The sequence below is a fragment of the Gallus gallus genome, chromosome 19 (assembly GCF_016699485.2).
Source record: "Gallus gallus isolate bGalGal1 chromosome 19, bGalGal1.mat.broiler.GRCg7b, whole genome shotgun sequence".
Lineage (NCBI taxonomy): Eukaryota > Metazoa > Chordata > Aves > Galliformes > Phasianidae > Gallus > Gallus gallus.
The window spans coordinates 3,422,377-3,439,693 of record NC_052550.1 but is presented as its reverse complement, the minus strand read 5'-3'; the positions used below and the strand labels follow the sequence as shown (position 1 = coordinate 3,439,693).

Below are 17,317 nucleotides of genomic sequence, written 5' to 3'. Positions count from 1 at the left end.
TCTAGCTGAGCAGCAGTGGTAATTAACATTTCACTTTAAAAGTGGTGGGTAAACCACTGGAAAGAAAAAGCTAACTACAGACCATATAGTGAAAGACTCAAAAAGAACAATTCCTGCTCCATGCATCTTTTCTGCTGCCTTAAACACAGCAAATCTGAAAATTACATTACAGGAAAAATGAGAATAATCCATTTTCAGACTGTCTTCTGCCTCACATCAGGCTTATTTTTAGCCTTTTCTAGAACTAGATATAAAATGATCTCCCAGTTCTCCTATTGCAGCAATTTGAAAGTGTCTGACCTTATTTTTGCTTTGCAGATTCTATTATGTGGGGCAGAGAAAGGACTCACAGCACTGTCAACCTTCTTTTCTCTGATTTTTGTGTGGCAGCAGTTAGAGACAGAAAGGAACCTGTGAAATAACCTCATGTTGTTGTCAGCACAGCAGAAACCCCTCCATTAATAGTGTAACAGGTACAGCTGGTATGCTAGACTGGTGCATGGCGCATCCCATTCTGGTCATCTGCACTACTAAGACGAATATGCCCTCCATGAAATATTTTAGGATCCTTTGCAGGGTTATCTTGTTTAAAGGAGCTGGACAGAATGGTTTTTTAGCCCAGGTAAGATGCCCTTAGCCTTCTAAAGGTGTACCAGTCCGTAGTAAAAAAAAAACCCAAACCAACAGATTAGGTTGCAGTGTTGTGATGTTGAAGGAAGAGAGGCAAGGAGTGTGTTCTGCAGATCACAGTGACACAAAAAACATTCATAGACTGCAGATGGAATAGTATTAGATAATTAGATGGTTTATATGAAAACGTGGGGTTAGGAATATGAAGAGATGGTATAAATATAAGTAGTTTTCTTACTGGTGGAAAAAACCTGCTTGTAAAAGTGTGGTTTTTTTTTCTTCCCTGTTTACTAGCCATGTTTGTAAATCCATAGATGGAACTAGCAGATACAAGAATGTAATGGCTTGGGACTGGCTGAATTTTAAATGCTGATTTGCTTTCTTCAGCTGAGAAATGCTGGTTTCATGCAGATGGAAAATATGGTCTCATGTTAGAAAAAAATTACTATTTAGTTTGCTTGCGTTACCCAACCTGCAGATTTCCTGCAGGTTATGTAAGAAGATGTCAAGGGTCAGTTTGGTTGTTCACAGACACGTTGAGCTGAACAGTGGTCCTTATGCAAAATGCTCACAGCATTTGAAATATGCTGTTCAAGTTAATTGTTGGCAGCAGGAGCTTTGCTTAAGTAGATGCAGAAGGATGGAGCCAGCTGGTGTTGGCATAGCTCTTGCTAAGTGTGAGCTGTGGCTGAGGCTGCAGGCAGAACTTCGTGGCTCTCCAAACCCATCAATTCCCCGCATTCATTGTCCTTTCGAGGTTAATCTCTTTTGCCATGGAGAAAGGAAAACAGTATTCCTCGTCTATTGCTAGCTGCTTGTGTGCTGTTTTGCAGCAAAAAGGGAATTTCTTTTCAAGGAGTATCACATCAAGAACTACTTTGAGTCCTACCAGTGTCTTGGCTACTGAATCTCTGCTGTGACCTTCAGGAAGTAAATGCTATCCCTAAAATGCTCATCAGCTGTAAATCAAGATTAAAAGCGCTTGCCCACAAGGTGTAAGGGAACTTTAACCATATGCTCACAATAGATGCAATATGACTCATCGTCGTTGCAAAGGGCAGTTCTTGGCATGCAAGGACTTCATCACACAGGAAGGTATTTTAAATTCCTGCTAAGACAGTTTCTTTGCTAAGGCTTCCCTGGCACAGGTACGAAAGCTGATGAGGTCTCATGCAGGTGACTGGAGCAACTGAACAGAAGGCAGTCTTCCAAGCCAGAAACCATTTCTGGTGCAGAGAAATGGAACAAGTAATAAAAACCACAGCCTTGCCAGTCTGTTTCTTGCAGACTGTCACAGTCACAAAACATATTATAAATGTATTGACTTCTATCAACAGTAGATGACCTCTTCATGTGAAGAACTGCATGCTCATATTCAAGGCAACGGTGTTAATAATAGACTAATGCACACTTAGCATGAAGGAAATCAGCAGACTTGTGCACTGTGAATCTGGACTGGAGGTATTTGGCAAGGCAGATTTCGGCAAGCTGTGACTGTATGTGAGTAATTTAATTGTGGCTGGGGCCTTGACCTAAATGACACCTTTTAGTGAAACAGGGGCAAAACTGTTGGCTTATTAATTGCAGTACTTCCAGAAAGAGCATCTTAAGTATTCTGGCTTAGTCATTGTTGCTGCCATACCACTATCGTGTGCCAGAAAGGGCTTGCCCAGACTGTTCTGCAGAGCAAAACAGGACAGTTCCCCATACCTGCTAGTTTAGAGATTGCTGAAAAGAGCTGTATTATGAGGTAGATATTCTGGAGGGTAAGAAATGTGTTTCTAATTGGTTGACATCAGGAAGTTGTACAGGATTTTTTTTGTACAGATTCAATTACATCATACCTGCTTTTGTTTGTCATGGCATGCCAAGAAAAGATCAAGACTCCCCACTTTCTTTTTCCTCCACTATTTCAGTGCACATGAGAGTATGATGCTATCCACATCTTCCATGGCTCTAGAAAACTCATCATCTCAACTCTGAGCATTCTCAACATCTCAACATTATCCAGCAGAATCACATACACAGGGACAGATTTAAGCCCAATGTTCTGAGGGCCTCAGAGACCTGCATCCTCAGTAGCTTCAGGAGTCCACATTAGCATACCACTGCAGAGCAGTAAGGCAGACTTCATTTCCATCCAAGTCCTCGGTATCTACTGAGTGCTATTAACTGCTCATATTCAGATCCGTTCTGTTGCAGCTGCCTGGAAAATAGAAGGAAAGGTTACTAATTTATTTCTTTATGACAGTGTTCTCCTCTTCTAAGATCTGTGAAAGAGGGTAAATAGAAGCTGACCTATGTTTCTTCCTGGGAGCAAATATATAGTCAGCACCTGGATTAAGTGAACAGATGGAAAATAGTAACTGAGTCTGGGCAGCTTTGAGAGGCTGTACCGAACAGAGAGAAAAAATGTATTTGCTGTACACAATTATTGTATTCTGTTCAGTAAACCCACTGATGTGCAGGAAAGAAGGGGATTTAAGCCAACTCATTTCTTTAGTGCAGCTGGCAGAGCACCTGTCACCAGCAGCATGCAGCTCCTGTCAGGCCATCCCCATGAGAGCTGCTGCTCAGCACAGACTGAGCCACCTCTTCTGGCTCCAGAGGGAGGGGCAGCTCTGTGCCAGCAGCTGCCAGGAGTGCTGCACACAGCCAAGTCTTCAGCTTTGAGCCTGATTTGGAGGGCTTCAGATCTACACAGGCCCCAAGCTTCCTCACTGGCTATAAATGAGTGAAGCAGCCAGCAGAGCTCAATTAAATAATGCTTTCCTACTTCAGTGTAAGCTATTCCCACGTTTGCTTCTTTGTTAAAGAACGCTAAGCGTAGCACTACAGAATTGTAACAAACTGACCTCAGCTTCATCCAAGAGACCCTTTTCCTGGAAGGCTGCACGGTCGTGTCATGATGCATCAGGAAGCTCAGTGCATAGACTATTTTTAGCTGTGCCAGTCCTGTCCCTGTACCACTCACCGGGCTCTTTCTAGCTTGACATATTGTTATTGCTCACCTTTCATGCATCTTTACTCTGACATTGTTTCCAGATGCAGCGTACAAGGAGCCTTTTAAATCAAAGCACCGAGTTTCAGCCATAATGTATGTTGTTAATCTTGTGTGTCTTGGCCCAAAATTACTGACTTAACTATCAAAATAGCTTGAGATCAGCTAAAACAGGTCATCCTGATTGGAAGCAATCCTTGATTTAGCTGTTTGTACCCTGTTGTAGAGCAGGGAAGTCCAGCTCCTTCCCATTGCTGGTGAAAATTGCAACCATCCTTTGTTACTGGAAGACAGCAGTGGTTTGCACATTTATATCCTGCACTGCTTCATTAAAAATGTGCAATGAAGGGTTTAAAGGGTACATACTTGAACTAGAGTCTCCACCCTGCTGATTTTGCACTTGGTAACATGTCTGGCAAAAACGCAGTGCAGTGTTGGGACCAGTAGGTTACCCAGCAAATGTGGTACAGAGTCAAGCAGAAGGAGCACTCTGCAGCTAGCTTTGGTTTCAGCAGTAAGCAAAGTAAGACAGAGCAGATCCATGGTCCTCTGATTCGTTTTCAGGGTCAGAAATCTTTGCATGAAGATGTGCAGCCCTGTTGGCTTTGTGCATGCTTGGTGCTTCCAATGGAATCTGACTGATTCAAAGTCTTCCAGAGAGGTGTGACAAAGGCTCAGGGAAATGCAGCTATAAATACCTGCGTGGTGAAATATTGCTGAGACAAGGCAGCAGTGTCTGTGTATAGCATGAATAATGTGATTTACATATGTGATACCATACGACCAGTGGTTATGTGTGTTTTTAACGAGGTGTTTCCTGGTCTTGTTACTTATCTGTTTGTTTGCTGGCAGGCCAAACTGCAAGTTGGGTTTGTGAGGGTGTTGACAGTGTGCAGACAATAGTGGAAAATATGAGTGGAATGGTCTGTAAATTTGTGTCCATTTCCCTTCTTTGTTTACTAAAATATTAATGTGTTTTGGCAATTGGCTTCAGCAGGGATTTACTTACCCTCCCTTCCGCTAAGGCCACTGTCGATCTAGCTGCCCCTGTAGCCCCAACACTCTTGTCTACTGAATGAGCTCTTGTTAGTCAAATAATGAGCTATTTGCAGGCTAGAAGGGCCTCACTGAAGCATTTTATTGTCGACTGTAAAAATTAAGTGATGTTAAGTACAGCGGGCTGTGAAAATTAGAACGTTATTTCCTAATATCTTTCTCTGTTACAGAAGCCAGAGCCTGGCTTGTTTAAACAGCAAGAAAATGGGTTGCGTGGCAGTCCATAGGATACCAGAATATGTGTGTTGTTTAGGTTATGTATAGATAGAAATGAAGGTGAAAAAGGAAATGTTTTTATTCTTGCTGACATGGGGTGGAGCACGCGTGGATGTGATGTGGGCAGCAAAACCTCATTCAAAGAGTTGTGCTGGGAACTGTTGCAGCACAGTAGAGGTGTACACTGTTACTACAACCTGTAATTACAGTCTGTATTGCAAACTGTAATCTCTGGTGTCAGTTGGGTAGGTGAGCAGCTACAGTGAAAGGAACAGAGAATTTGAAAAATCATCTCTGCAGTTCCTGAAACTGAAACTGGAGTATAGCTGACCTGTAAAGGACTTGGCCGCTCATCTGCTATCTTAAATTTGTCATCTTTTTCTTATGCAATTCCATCACTGGCTGAGGTACTGTGAAAATAGATGCATTTTACGCAGCATAAATATTTAACAGCTCTAGAGCATGTAGTTTAATATTAAACAGGCAGTCATATAAATGCTTGAGAATTATAGATGCTGTCACATTACATGGAAATAGTTTGATAGGATCTAGGAGAACTATTTGGGTTTGACAGGGGAGGAAATGATGGGGTTAGGAGGAGTCGGTCCCATTTTAACTACTGGAGAAGCACGTGGAAAAAAAAAAGTTGTGCAGCTTCTGTTCTTGAAAGGCAATTTGGGTAAGTTTCATCCCCCTCAGGAAATAACAGAGTGGTTCCCACCCCACTTTCTTCAAGGAATGAAAACATTCATCATCTTGAGAAAACAATGCGGAGAAAATAGAACAATTTAGGAACTAAAGTTTAGTCAGCAGATACCCCCAGATCGGAAGCAAGAACCTAGTCGGTGTGGGGTTACCATCATTATCTGACAAGTGGGTCATAAATGAGGATTTACATCCTGTTTAGTCTTGTTTTCTTAAGTCCATGGAAGACATTCTATCACCTAAGAGAATCTGAAATTTATTATTAGCATTTTTACTTAAAAAAATAAATATACGCAGAGCTGACCAGCTGCCACTGTAAGCTGAGAAGCTGAGCTTCATTGAAATCAGACTGTGTATAGGTCAGTGGCCACTGTCTGCACTACAGTGGTTCAGAAAGAATGAAAACTGCCCTGTGTGAAATTCTGGGAGACTATTTCAGTTCTTAATTCTGCCCACTTCCTATGCGATTCCTGAAAGTCAATTCTGTCCCCAGCAGGTTCTCAAAAGTCTTGTGGGGTCTAATTTCCTGTGAAATCTTCTAAATGTATTTCAGGATTAGTCCCTCTAGGCCTCTGCTCCCATCTGTAAAGGAGAGATAAAGCAAAACGGAGAAATACTTGTTAAGATGCAAACGACTAGTAATTTTTGAGACTTGGGGATAACAGAAGTGCTTATGTAGGGGTGGGTTTTACTCCATGGGAAGCTGAACTATAAGTAGCACAAGAAGCAAAGTCTTAGGTGTGTTTGCAGTTCACCTCTCAGCAACGCAGGTGGGTTCTCTATGCTAAAGTTATGTCAAAACGAATGTTTTCTATATGTATTCTGAATCTTGGACATTACTTTCAACACTGCACAGCATTCAAACATCTGTTTTAGTGTTTTCTGCTGGCTTCAAAAATAGCATCGTTTACATCCTACTTCTAAAGTAGTGTTGCATTACAAGGTCATATTTTAGCTCTGTGATATATTCTGAAAATTAAAGCATGGTTAAAATGTCCAGTGCAGTAGAGTTACCAAGAGTAATCCTATAAAGAAACATGGGCCAGCTCCTGCATCAGAAGTATTTCAGTTTATAGCTTTAAAAAGCAAAAAGACAAGAGACTTTGGAGAAATGCACAGAATCTTCGATCTTGCATCTTGGCTGCAGAGATTTCTTGGAAGGTGGCCCTTAACCACTGCTTCATTTTCATCTCGGAGCACGTCTTAACCTAGCACCATCCCTTTTCAGCCATACTTTGGGTCAGGTACGAAGTCTGGTAAGGAGACAATGATGAGTTTTAATGAATCAGCATCTTCCAAAGGAAAGTGATGTTTCACTGTGATGTTCTTACCTGGTTGGACTTCAGGCAGAGATTCTGTCATCTTCCCTGCCAGCCTGCCCAAGTTTTTCACTGATTTGGGAAGAATCTGTACTTTTGTGTGTGATGGCAAAATCCTGCTGCAGTCTTTTAAGCTATACAATACCATGGTTTCAGTTTGTTATTTTAAGTTAACACAGCCAAGTGGTATGAGAAGACTCCGATTCTATGCTCATTTTTTCCTCCCATTGGCCAGGTACAGATAGAGTGCATTTGAGTTACAAACATGGTTACTTCATGCCATAACCTTAAGTGAAGTGGGGGTTTTCCAACACTGATGTCAATGACCAACCAAGATAGAAAGCAAGTCCCAAAATGATTACAGTTCAAGGGTGACTGACCTTATTACAGTCCACAGAAGAGCCCTGCTGTGCTTAACACTGTGAAAGGAGACTGTGCTTACTTAGGGAGAGAAACAGTCTGAGAAGGCATGAAGAGAGTGGGAAAGAAAGAGAGGTCATCTGCTGCAGCAGGAGAGCTGGTATCAGTTCCAGCTCAGAGCTGTTGATGAGGAAGGCTGGATTGCACAGGGCATGCAATGGTACAACAAGGACCACGGGTATAAGGGATAAACTTTGTGGACCTGCTGCTGCTTTCTTCCTGGGTCCCCGCAGAGAACACAGGATCCATTCCCCTCACTGTCCTCAGTAGCAGGAAGTGCAGAACAGAATGTTGCAGAAAACAGCTTCTCCCTGGTGACACTGCAGTCCCCGCTGGACCCCATCAGTCACCTGGGAGCAGTTGTCTGCAACAGCAGCAGGTCTTCAGGAGCTGAAAATTGAAAGACAGCTTTCTTTTTAATTTAACTTTTATCAGTGGTGACTGTTTACATTTATGCTGTCAAGTCTCAAGGACACCATTCAAAAGCCATTGTATACACAGTCTTGTTACTGGCTTAGGGAAACAGTTGCTATGTTTGAATGCCTTTGGGGCCTTCCCAAATCCTTGTCAATTAGTGTTGCAATATTACTTGGCATGTTCCAGCAGTTGTCAGAATTGCTATCAGACACCACTGTGAAAGGGTTTCAGCTTTACGCTATAGTGCAGGACAGTTATTAACATCCTGTCTCTTTAGAAACCATTACGAAACAGGCACCTGGATTTAACAGGCTGGTATGTTGTTAAGAAGTCTATTTCTTAGCCAAGTGCAGCTCTCTCATGTCACTCTTGTTTTCTCTCCTATAGGGTGAACCAACTTGTGATGCCACCAGCCTCTGTGAAAGTCTGAGATGGTGAGTGACGCAACCCAGCAACTGGTTTCAAGCTAATCATCAACTCATTTCTTTTTGTATCAGTTGGAAAGAGATTAATCTTACACAGCCACGATCTGTACCTTTGATACCAAATCAGAGCAAATCAAGAACAGGAAAACCAAGGGTCAACTCAAGTGCCCTTTGATGCACTGAGTGATTTCCAGAAACCTTGTGCTTTCCTTTTTAAGCAGATAAGGACATGCGACCCCTATCACCCTGAGGAGCACCAGATATTGTTGTCCAAAGCCAGAATTCAGGCTTTGCCTGAATGTGTCTTGCACTCATAAAACCTTCTGCTGCTTTGCTCTTAGCCTAAAATTTGCTCACTACCACATGACCATTCCTAGCACATTCCAAATCCAAAATTCTCTGTTGAAAAATGCTTTTGGGAGCACAAGAACTTGTGTGTTGTTGCAAGGACCATCCCCCCTGCAACCCTAATGCTATGGCAGTAAGCCAGAGGAGTCCCACTTCCACTGCCCTTTCTTCTCAACTTTGTTCATGCTATTCTTATCATTTTCTGACAGTCACAGCATTGCAGCTCAGAGCTGCAACAATTGATAAACACTTTCCAGCAATTTACTGTAGCCAAAATTAATTGAAGCAAGTTTTTGAAAAGATTTCTATAAGTTAAATGCATTGAAAGACTAATCATAAAATCAGAGCTCAGTAATACACTTAAGAATGGCATTCTGGGGAAATGATTAATTACAATCTCTAGTATAGCAGATGCACTGTTTCCACATAGGGGAGTATGTTTTGGCTGAGGATATAATAGACTCGCCTGTACCTTGCCCTCTCTTGGCTGGTTTTGTATTCACACATTAGCATTTTTCAGCAGCTTTTATACAAAGTTTTAAAAAATCCTAAAGCCTCAAAAATTGGAGATTAAATATTACATGGTGCTGCTGAGACTCACCTTATAAAACTAAACACCTGCTTCCTGTGCACACTGAGGTTTTCACTGTACTTTTTTTTCCCCTCTTTTGGTCCAATTTTATACCATCTGAGAGAAACCAGGCCATCCTTATAGGGAATTTTCCATAACCCAGCAGTCACTAATTTTTAAGGTCAGGGGCCTTTCCTGCCTAACATGGAGCACAGAACCTCTCACAGGAAATCCTGCAGTGAGAGAACTGGTTATCCTTTCCATATAATCTAGGAAACTGCAGGCTGCTTAAATAGTCCACAGCATGCACAAGTGCTATCTCACCAGCCAATGAATGTACTGATGTTGCCCTTTAAAGCAAGCATATACCAGGAGCACATTGGGAGGAAGTCTTTGTCTGCACCACGATGTGAGCAACAAGACCAATAGCAGAGCTATCACGCATGTGTGTGCTGGACTGACCTCCCACCCCTGAACTGGGCTCTCCAAAAACAGCAGTTTTGGAAAAGAAAACATAAGGTGAAAGGCAGTCACTCAGTCCTTTGATGAACTGATGGGGTTAAAAGCAGCCTAGCAAAAGTCAGCCCTTTTATCCTCTGAGCTGTTTGAATCCACAGCACAAACAGTTGTACCTAAACAACTGATGTAAACAAGACTTGGCTGCTGCCTTAAATACTGCAGATAGGAGTCCAAACCTGGGGCAGATTTTGCCTGGATCACAGCATCTTTGTGTTTCTCATTCACAAAACCCACAGAACTATGTTCATCCCAGACTGCTGTCTTCACACCAGTCAAGCTGTGCTAGACTTCAAGTTGCATATAGGCGAGACTCTTAGGCCTCATTCCACCATGAAGGTGGGGTGCATGCATTCACTGTTACCAATCAGCTCTCATTACTAGCTCATTAACCACCTTTTTCCTCGCTTGTAGTTGAAGGTGAAGGAAACCACGTGTGGACTCCTGCTTCCAACAACAGTCTCAAGCTCAAAGCCCTTCCACACTGGAAAACGGTGGCTCCCTCAGCTCCACGCCACCCTGGAAGGGCTATGTAGCAGCACCAAATCCACCACGTCAACTCCAGCCTGCAGGGTCAGGCACCAGGAGATGAGCAGGGCAGCCTGGAACGCAGTGCTTCTTGAGCATAAGGACATCACAGGTTCCTCTGAACATCTAAAGCAACTCTCCACTGGACCCAAGTGAGTGACTGTAGATTGTGTATATGGTTTTAGTTGTAGCCAATGAAGTCCACATTGTTACAGGACTTCTGTCCTATTGAATGCTGCTGTTCTGCCAGCACTCCCACACCCAGAGACTGCACTAGTTGGGGACCTATTCTGTACATCACTTTTTCTTTAACACTGAAGGCTCAATTTAGATTATTATATTTTATTTAAATGTGTCCTAAGATGCTTTATCTGCTAAAGACATTAGATGACATATATATATATATATATATTTAGATAAACAGTTTTTATTTAAACATTTGAAATCTGGAGCTGCCTGTGCAACCATACCAGACATGAATACGTCCACAACTCTTCTCATCTCAGTGCCCTGGTATCAGGCCCTAGAAGGACACCATGGGAAGAGTTCCCGTGCATGTATGGAGCCTGTCACCTGAGGCTGAGCGATAGGACAGAGGAGAGAGTTGCACTGCACTGGGTGTGCTGGTGGTTGTTACAGAAAGGCCCCAAACTTTGGACAGAAATACCTAGGGGCTCCAGATTTTGCTCAGTATACTAAATTCAGCCTTGCCTAGGAGGTTCACTGGTTTCTAAAATACCAAAATCCATCTGGCTGAATTGCTTTACCAAGGGCCTGGTAGTGCAATACTGCTGTGCCAGTAACATCATGCTTTGTTTACATGCATATCATGTTACATGTATTGTCAATGTTAATTCTCCCTCATCAGTATTTTCTGAGCAGGCAGCTGATACTCTACAGTGCATTGTTCCCTTTGGAACAATGGTTAGGTTCATGCATGTCCATTTTCACACACTGTCCTAGATTACTCTTAGTGGGTGCCACTTAATCATTTATCTTCAAGACACAAGGCCAGTGTCTGAACTGTGTGAAAGAATTTTAAATGCAGAAGATTGTGGCTGTAAAGCAGTCAGAGCATCATTTCACAACAGTCTTGTTTCTTGCACTTGACCTCCACAAGCCAAATTTATGCTGCACCAGCTTGATGCTGCAAGAGTGACGGGAAGGAAGGAGAGCACATGCCCTGGAGAGAGTCAGGCTTCCAGAGAAAGGGCGTTTGTTCAGTGAACTCCCCACTCCCTTTTTTCTGTTTAGATGTCTCCCAGAGGTCAGACTTTGCCCAGTTCAGTGCACACCTTGGAAGCACCTCACTTTTGTGCTCATGTTCAATAAGCAACTGTGGTTGAGCTGCAAGCAGGACTATATCAGTGAAGGAAATGCAAAACCAGGACTGGATGTGAGTTACATCTCCAAGCTGGCTGTTCTGTTTGTGCTGTAGCTTTGTTCAGACGTGAGAAGGTAGTGGTAGTAAATCTGGGTTTTATCTCCAATTCACTTCCAGGATGTGCTGTGATCTACAGCAAAGCATTGTGGTAGATGGTAGGTTGGTAACTCCACCAAACTGGTCGCTACTCCTGCACAGCCAGCGTTATGAGGGTGACTCCTACAAAAATACGAGCACTTCCTCTTCATCTGTCACCTAAAATGCTTAAACAATGGCTCTAGTTCTGGCTAAACAACCAGAGCCAGAAATTTTCCTTGAGTGCGTGGGCATCCTCTGGAAAAAGCAAGTGGGCCTTAGAAAAAATAACAAAAAGCAAATCCAAAACAATGTTTTGTTTCCCGCATTATGCCCCTATTTACATTTGCAGGGGAAATACCGACACTGTAGAAGCCAAATACTTGGCTTTAAAGGCACATGAATTTCTGATTCCCATTAAGAAATTCTTTGTTAAGCTGGTTAAAAAAAAACAAGAGGCAACCCAACAATTATTCATTTCATTTCAGAGACCAGAGAAGATTAGCCGTATTTCCTGAGCTGCTTTTCTGATAGGCTCTCTCTGTTTTAGCATTTACTGTCAACAAAATGAAGCATTCCTGCTCAAGTTCAGAGGTCAGGAATTGTCCTTAAACGTAATTCTCTGAAGACAACAATGAAAAGGGAACAAAGTGTTTTATAGTTTTGCCATCTCCCTTGTTTGTGCCAAACCCAATCCTTGCTGGAGAAGCACAGCACTGTTACAGGAGGCCAGCTTTATCTTCTGTGTATATGAAGGAAATTGCTGTGGATGCTTTTTTAACAAGGAAAAATGGATGTGAGTAAGCAAGGGAGTAAGAAGTGAGTCCTACTTGCAGCAGTCCCATGCCAAGGGATCTCTGAATTCCTCCTCCCACATGTTCCAGGCTAAGCAAGGGAAACCTGAGCAGCAACCAGAATAGCTCAGTGAAGATGAACAGGAGAAGGGAAAGGAAACCTGGCTGCTGCCCATTTACATGTTGTGATCTATATTTTAATGGCTGAAAGCAGAAAGTTTGGATTTCTTGTTGAGTGTGTCTTGTTTTAGCTGCGTATTTGTATTCCTAACTGGAAGAACTGTTCAGTTAGATCTCCGACAAGCTCCTCTAGAGCTCCTATCAGAGTGAAACCAGCTCACTTAGATCAAGGGTCTACAGGATTAAGTCAACAAGAAGAGGTACATCAAATCTGGGCATGAAACATCCATGTCATCAAACAGAAACTGGACCTATGTTGTCATCCATGTCCCTTCCTTGGGTTCTAAAGTAGTATTCCCCGTCCCAAGGTGTTGGCTCATTTCTGCCAGTACACAACTTGAGGAAAATTTAGATTGAATACATACTGCTTATATCAAAGCTGAATAGCAACTCTTATTAAAATTAGTATTTGTTTTTTTTAAAGAAAAGCTATTAATTGGAAAAGATAATTGATTTTAAATACATCTCTTTTAATACCCACCACAACCAATGAAGCAAGATTCCAGTCTATCACCTAAACAAATAGTTGTTTAAATCATCAATGTTACGTTTCAGACTCAAAACTTCAACATAAGATTAAATAGTCCCAATTAGAACACAAATACTTTTAAAGCCCCTGATCTCCTGCACACAAAATGACTTTGTATGAATGTCTGAAAATTAGCATGCATGCATTTGAAAACATGGGAAAACACCAACAAAAGGGAGCAAGCACTACTACTCATGTCCTCCCATCCCAGCACAAATACATCTCCTCGGAAGAAAAGCCAAGTGATGGAAAGGCAGACAAGTTTTCAGCTGGTGCTGCTTCATCTCACCCCGCTCCTCAGGGCTCTATCTGGTCCTTCCCCAGTGCTGCCTCTGTTCCCCACCTCTCTGCCTGAGGGTCCTCCATCTCTGATGATTTGCAGTAAGGCTCCTTCTGACCTCCTTGCACTCTCTGGGACCTGGAGTGTTAGGTGCAGCCTTGCTGCATGCATCAGAGTCTGTGCCTGGCCTCGCAGGTGTAGGGTGTCCAGAGGGGATGGTCCAGGATGCCCTTTTTAATCATGACAGCTTTCTTCTGTTTCACTTCATGAAGGGTGTGTGGTTTTGTTTTTAAGCAAGCATTAACTCCCTCTACAGCCAGTACTGCATTTGCACCAATGTACTCAATATGAAGCAACTGGACTGCTTATACACAGCAAAAGGAAGAGGTAATGGGAACTGCACAGAGAGGCAAGAAAAAGCCCCAAAATCCAAAAAGCAGCAAGCTGCCAAGCCAAGTAACCACACTGCCTCCTGCTGCTGTCACTCAGAGCTAGAATCTGAGTAGGAGAACCCAACAGCCTCTCACCTTTTACAGAACTAGCTAAAAGAGAACCTCAGGGTGACAGAATCCTATGAAATGAATGGATGTACTCTGGAAAGCGAAGTTCCTCTCTGCACCTTCTGCCCTAATTGTTGTCTTCTCTGTTTGCTTTATTGTTTGGTAAACCAGTGCTTACTATCACCTTTACTACGTGATGTATGGGAGTATAGAGTATATTTTCTTGTTATACAAGGAGGAGTATAAAATAGTTTTCTGATTTCTTTCAGAAGCAAATGACTATTTTATTTTTTAAGAGCAATTGATTGTGAATCTCAGAGTATAAAAAAAGAGAAATAAGCCAAATCTATACCTTTATGTAAATTAAGAAATAAAAGTATTTAAAACATACCTCCTGGCTGCTTCTCCTGTATCACCACTTGATCAGATTGCACACTCCTGTGGTTGCTGCCTGTAGGGCTGGTCCCTAGGATGAGGTTGCCCTCAGCTCCTTCCAGAAGCGCTCTGACATGGGTTGCAGTGAACATACCTGGGCACCTGCCTGCCTGAAGCTGGTTTAAAAGCAACACCACAAGCAGGGAACAGAGAGAGCCGAGGGGTGGTGGATGACAGCCCCCACTAAGCTGGCTGCCTAGATCTAACCCAGGCTGGCTCTATGGGTTGGTGCTGGCTTGGTTCTGCTGCTTTTGGTGCACTCTACTGCAGCACACCTGCCCTCCTGCCCCCATCTGCAATGGCAGCACAAACAAAGCATGTCTGCACCCAAGTGTCTCCTCTCAGCAGCTGTGGAAGAGTCCTCCATCTCCTACAGTCCTCTGCAGCATCTCTCTTCAGCTCTCATTCCCTTCAGCACAGTGCACATGTCCGGGCTAGGAGGCTCCCCTGCTAGCAAAGGATTTGTCTGCCTGAAAAATCAACTCTGATCGCTTTTTGGCAGAGTACCTTGAGGCTTTCAGCTTAATTGTACTGTGTAAAGGACTTAAGCAAGATTTTATAAATGTTGATGTTGTTCCAACAGCTAAGATCAGAAACTCAGCAGCCTTAGCATCCATCAGCCAACAATGGCTAACTGCCTGTACCGGTCACTTCTTCTTGGAGCACAGACATACATCTGCACATCCACACCAGCTGTGGGTAGCAGGGACTGAATGAGGACATGAGCTAGAACAGCCTCACACAGCCCCGCTCCTCCCAATTCCACCTGCCTGGGACAACAGGCAGGAGAGCTGCTTGAGTTCAATGCCTTGGGGACTGCAGCTGTTTTCTTGCATTTGGAAGAACCCTTCAGCTCTCCTCCTACCAAAGAGCTTCTAAGCCCAGTATGGCTGGAAAGAAAAGGCTTCCTTAAAATCAAAGCATGGCCTATCCCCCGACAGCCCTAAAGGTCCAGCAGCAGACACGACATGAAATTGAGCAAAGTGAAGCATTTGCAACTGCTAACACAGAAATAAGTACTGGTGAAACACAATTTGCCTGCATTAGAGACTGCATTCTATAAACTGTGCATCAAAGCCAGACTAAAATCCGGTTATTTCATTGGCAGTATAATTGTTACCAAACCACAACTCACACAATGCCTCACAGCTTTCCTGTCCCTTTTCCCCCTGGATTGCTGTGTGAAAGCTGGAGACTAAATGTACACGTGAACACAGCAAGCAAGGAGGAAGACAAAGTCAACCTCTGTCAGAAACAAGAGCCAGCACAGCTTCTGCCTCATGCCATCCTTCCCACTCCTTCCAAAACTGGAGCCCAGTGCAGCACAGCCCGGCACTGCTCCAGGTGCTCATGGCCCTGCTGATGTAGAGCTCCAGGCTCAGTTTCTACTGCATGATCAAGCTGCTGCACATCGTAAGAGTCAGCCCAGTGGGCTCCAGAGCTGTCCTCCCACCACACCCGGATACCTATGTGCTCACCTTGCTTCCCGTTCACCACACCTGCACACTGCTTCTCCTCTAGTTCTGCAGAGCTGCAAAGACCCAGGATGTCCTACTGAGAGAAATAAGCAAAGAAATTAGTGACGACACTTGAGTTTTGAAACTCCTGCTCCCCTTCAGAGCATCTCCAAATCATTAAAGGCAGATGACCTGCTGGCCTCTTATATGCTGCATTTGCATAATATTTGAAAAGTCATCGCTCAGGACATCAGGAGGCACATCAACATCCTGGTGCTAAGCTGGAACTGAGGTTCTAACAAGGCATACAGCAGCTTGCCACCTTCCAGCTGGTGACAATGACTGGCAGCAGTTCTGCAGGCTGCAGCAGCAGCAAGACCCCACAATAACCTCCAGATTAATGGGTGGCTTGGGAGAGAAGCTCTACCAAGATGAGCCCAACCCTAATTTGCTCAGAACTGGTTGGTGTTTGAGGTGGGGAAACTGCAAATGTGGGAGATCTGCACAGAGATGCAAACATCAGGGCTGAAGTTCTGCATCATCACAGCTGCCAACCTGCAGCCTGAGCCTCCAGTCTGTGCCTCTGCCCAAATGGTGTTAGACTTGAAGAGCCCAGCTCCAGTCCACTTCTCCCTTTGCATCCAGGGCAGACACGGGCTGTGTCTTCCAGAGACAAAGTGCTCCTCACTGCTGCATCCATGGGGTGCCAGAGGAAGAGCTATAAGGGCAGAACGCGAAATGCAGGGAAAGAAAAGACATTGCTGAGCCCTGCCAGCAGGCAGGCACTGCAGCTCCAGCCCTTACCTGCGGTTGCCAGAAGCCAGCTCACTCCTTGGGATGCACAGCAGACCTCACATGATTGCTGCTGGGACACAGAAGTGAGAGGAGCACTGTGCCTTCCCAGGGCACTGCAACTGAAAGGGATCGCATTGCTGCCAGCAGCCGCCTCCTGGGGAGTCTTATGCCATTTGAGAAAAGACATTGCAAAGGCACATAAACAGCCATGGGCAAACACAGCCCTTTGCTACCAACATGACATTTCCTTTGCCCTTACCCATGTGGTGTAGAACAGACCCACCTGCAGGAAGAAAGCCAAAGGCACTGCAGAAACAGCCCAACTCCTGGGTCCTCTGCTCTGCCTCAGCCCTGCAGGTCCAGCTTCCAGGAGCGTGGTGGTCAGCAGGTCGGGGAGAGGAAGGGAGGGATGAGGCTGCACACAGTCTGCTGTCCTGGCAGACTAACAAATCAATTAGCCACTGCAATTGTTTTCACTGCTTTATTGACATCCCTGCGCTATCACCAGGGACATCAGCCCTCCTGCACCCAGCAGCAAAGGGCTGTGCAGGGGAAAGCAAAAAACCAAGACCGTGCTAGTTACTGACGACATCTGAGTAGCCCAGATTGGATATATTTAACCTCAGAATATGCATGTACAAGCCCATTTAACCCTCAGGCATTTAAAACAGACAGCATCTTTCAGACTGGAAAAGCTGCAAGTACTGCAGGGCCTGAGGAACACAGAAATAGCCCT

General features: G+C 44.0%; 1 protein-coding gene and 1 non-coding gene across 4 annotated transcripts in view; both read left to right on the top strand.

Moving 5' to 3' along the window:
- The window catches only part of SPNS2 (spinster homolog 2 (Drosophila)), a 125,751-nt gene extending 111,467 nt beyond the window's left edge, over positions 1-14,284 (top strand). For all 3 annotated transcript variants that reach the window (XR_005840856.2, NM_001389690.2, XM_046902323.1), the window contains 2 exons: positions 8,152-8,198; positions 10,039-14,284. Coding sequence is in view for 2 of the 3 variants with exons in the window: in NM_001389690.2 (NP_001376619.1) it covers positions 8,152-8,194 (43 nt within the window). In the remaining variant the exon portion in view is untranslated. The remainder of the gene's footprint in view (positions 1-8,151; positions 8,199-10,038) is intronic.
- MIR7444 (microRNA 7444) lies at positions 13,496-13,558 on the top strand. Its single transcript, NR_105612.1, has one exon. It is a non-coding gene; the product is annotated as a microRNA 7444 (primary transcript).
- Positions 14,285-17,317: the final 3,033 nt, after the last annotated feature.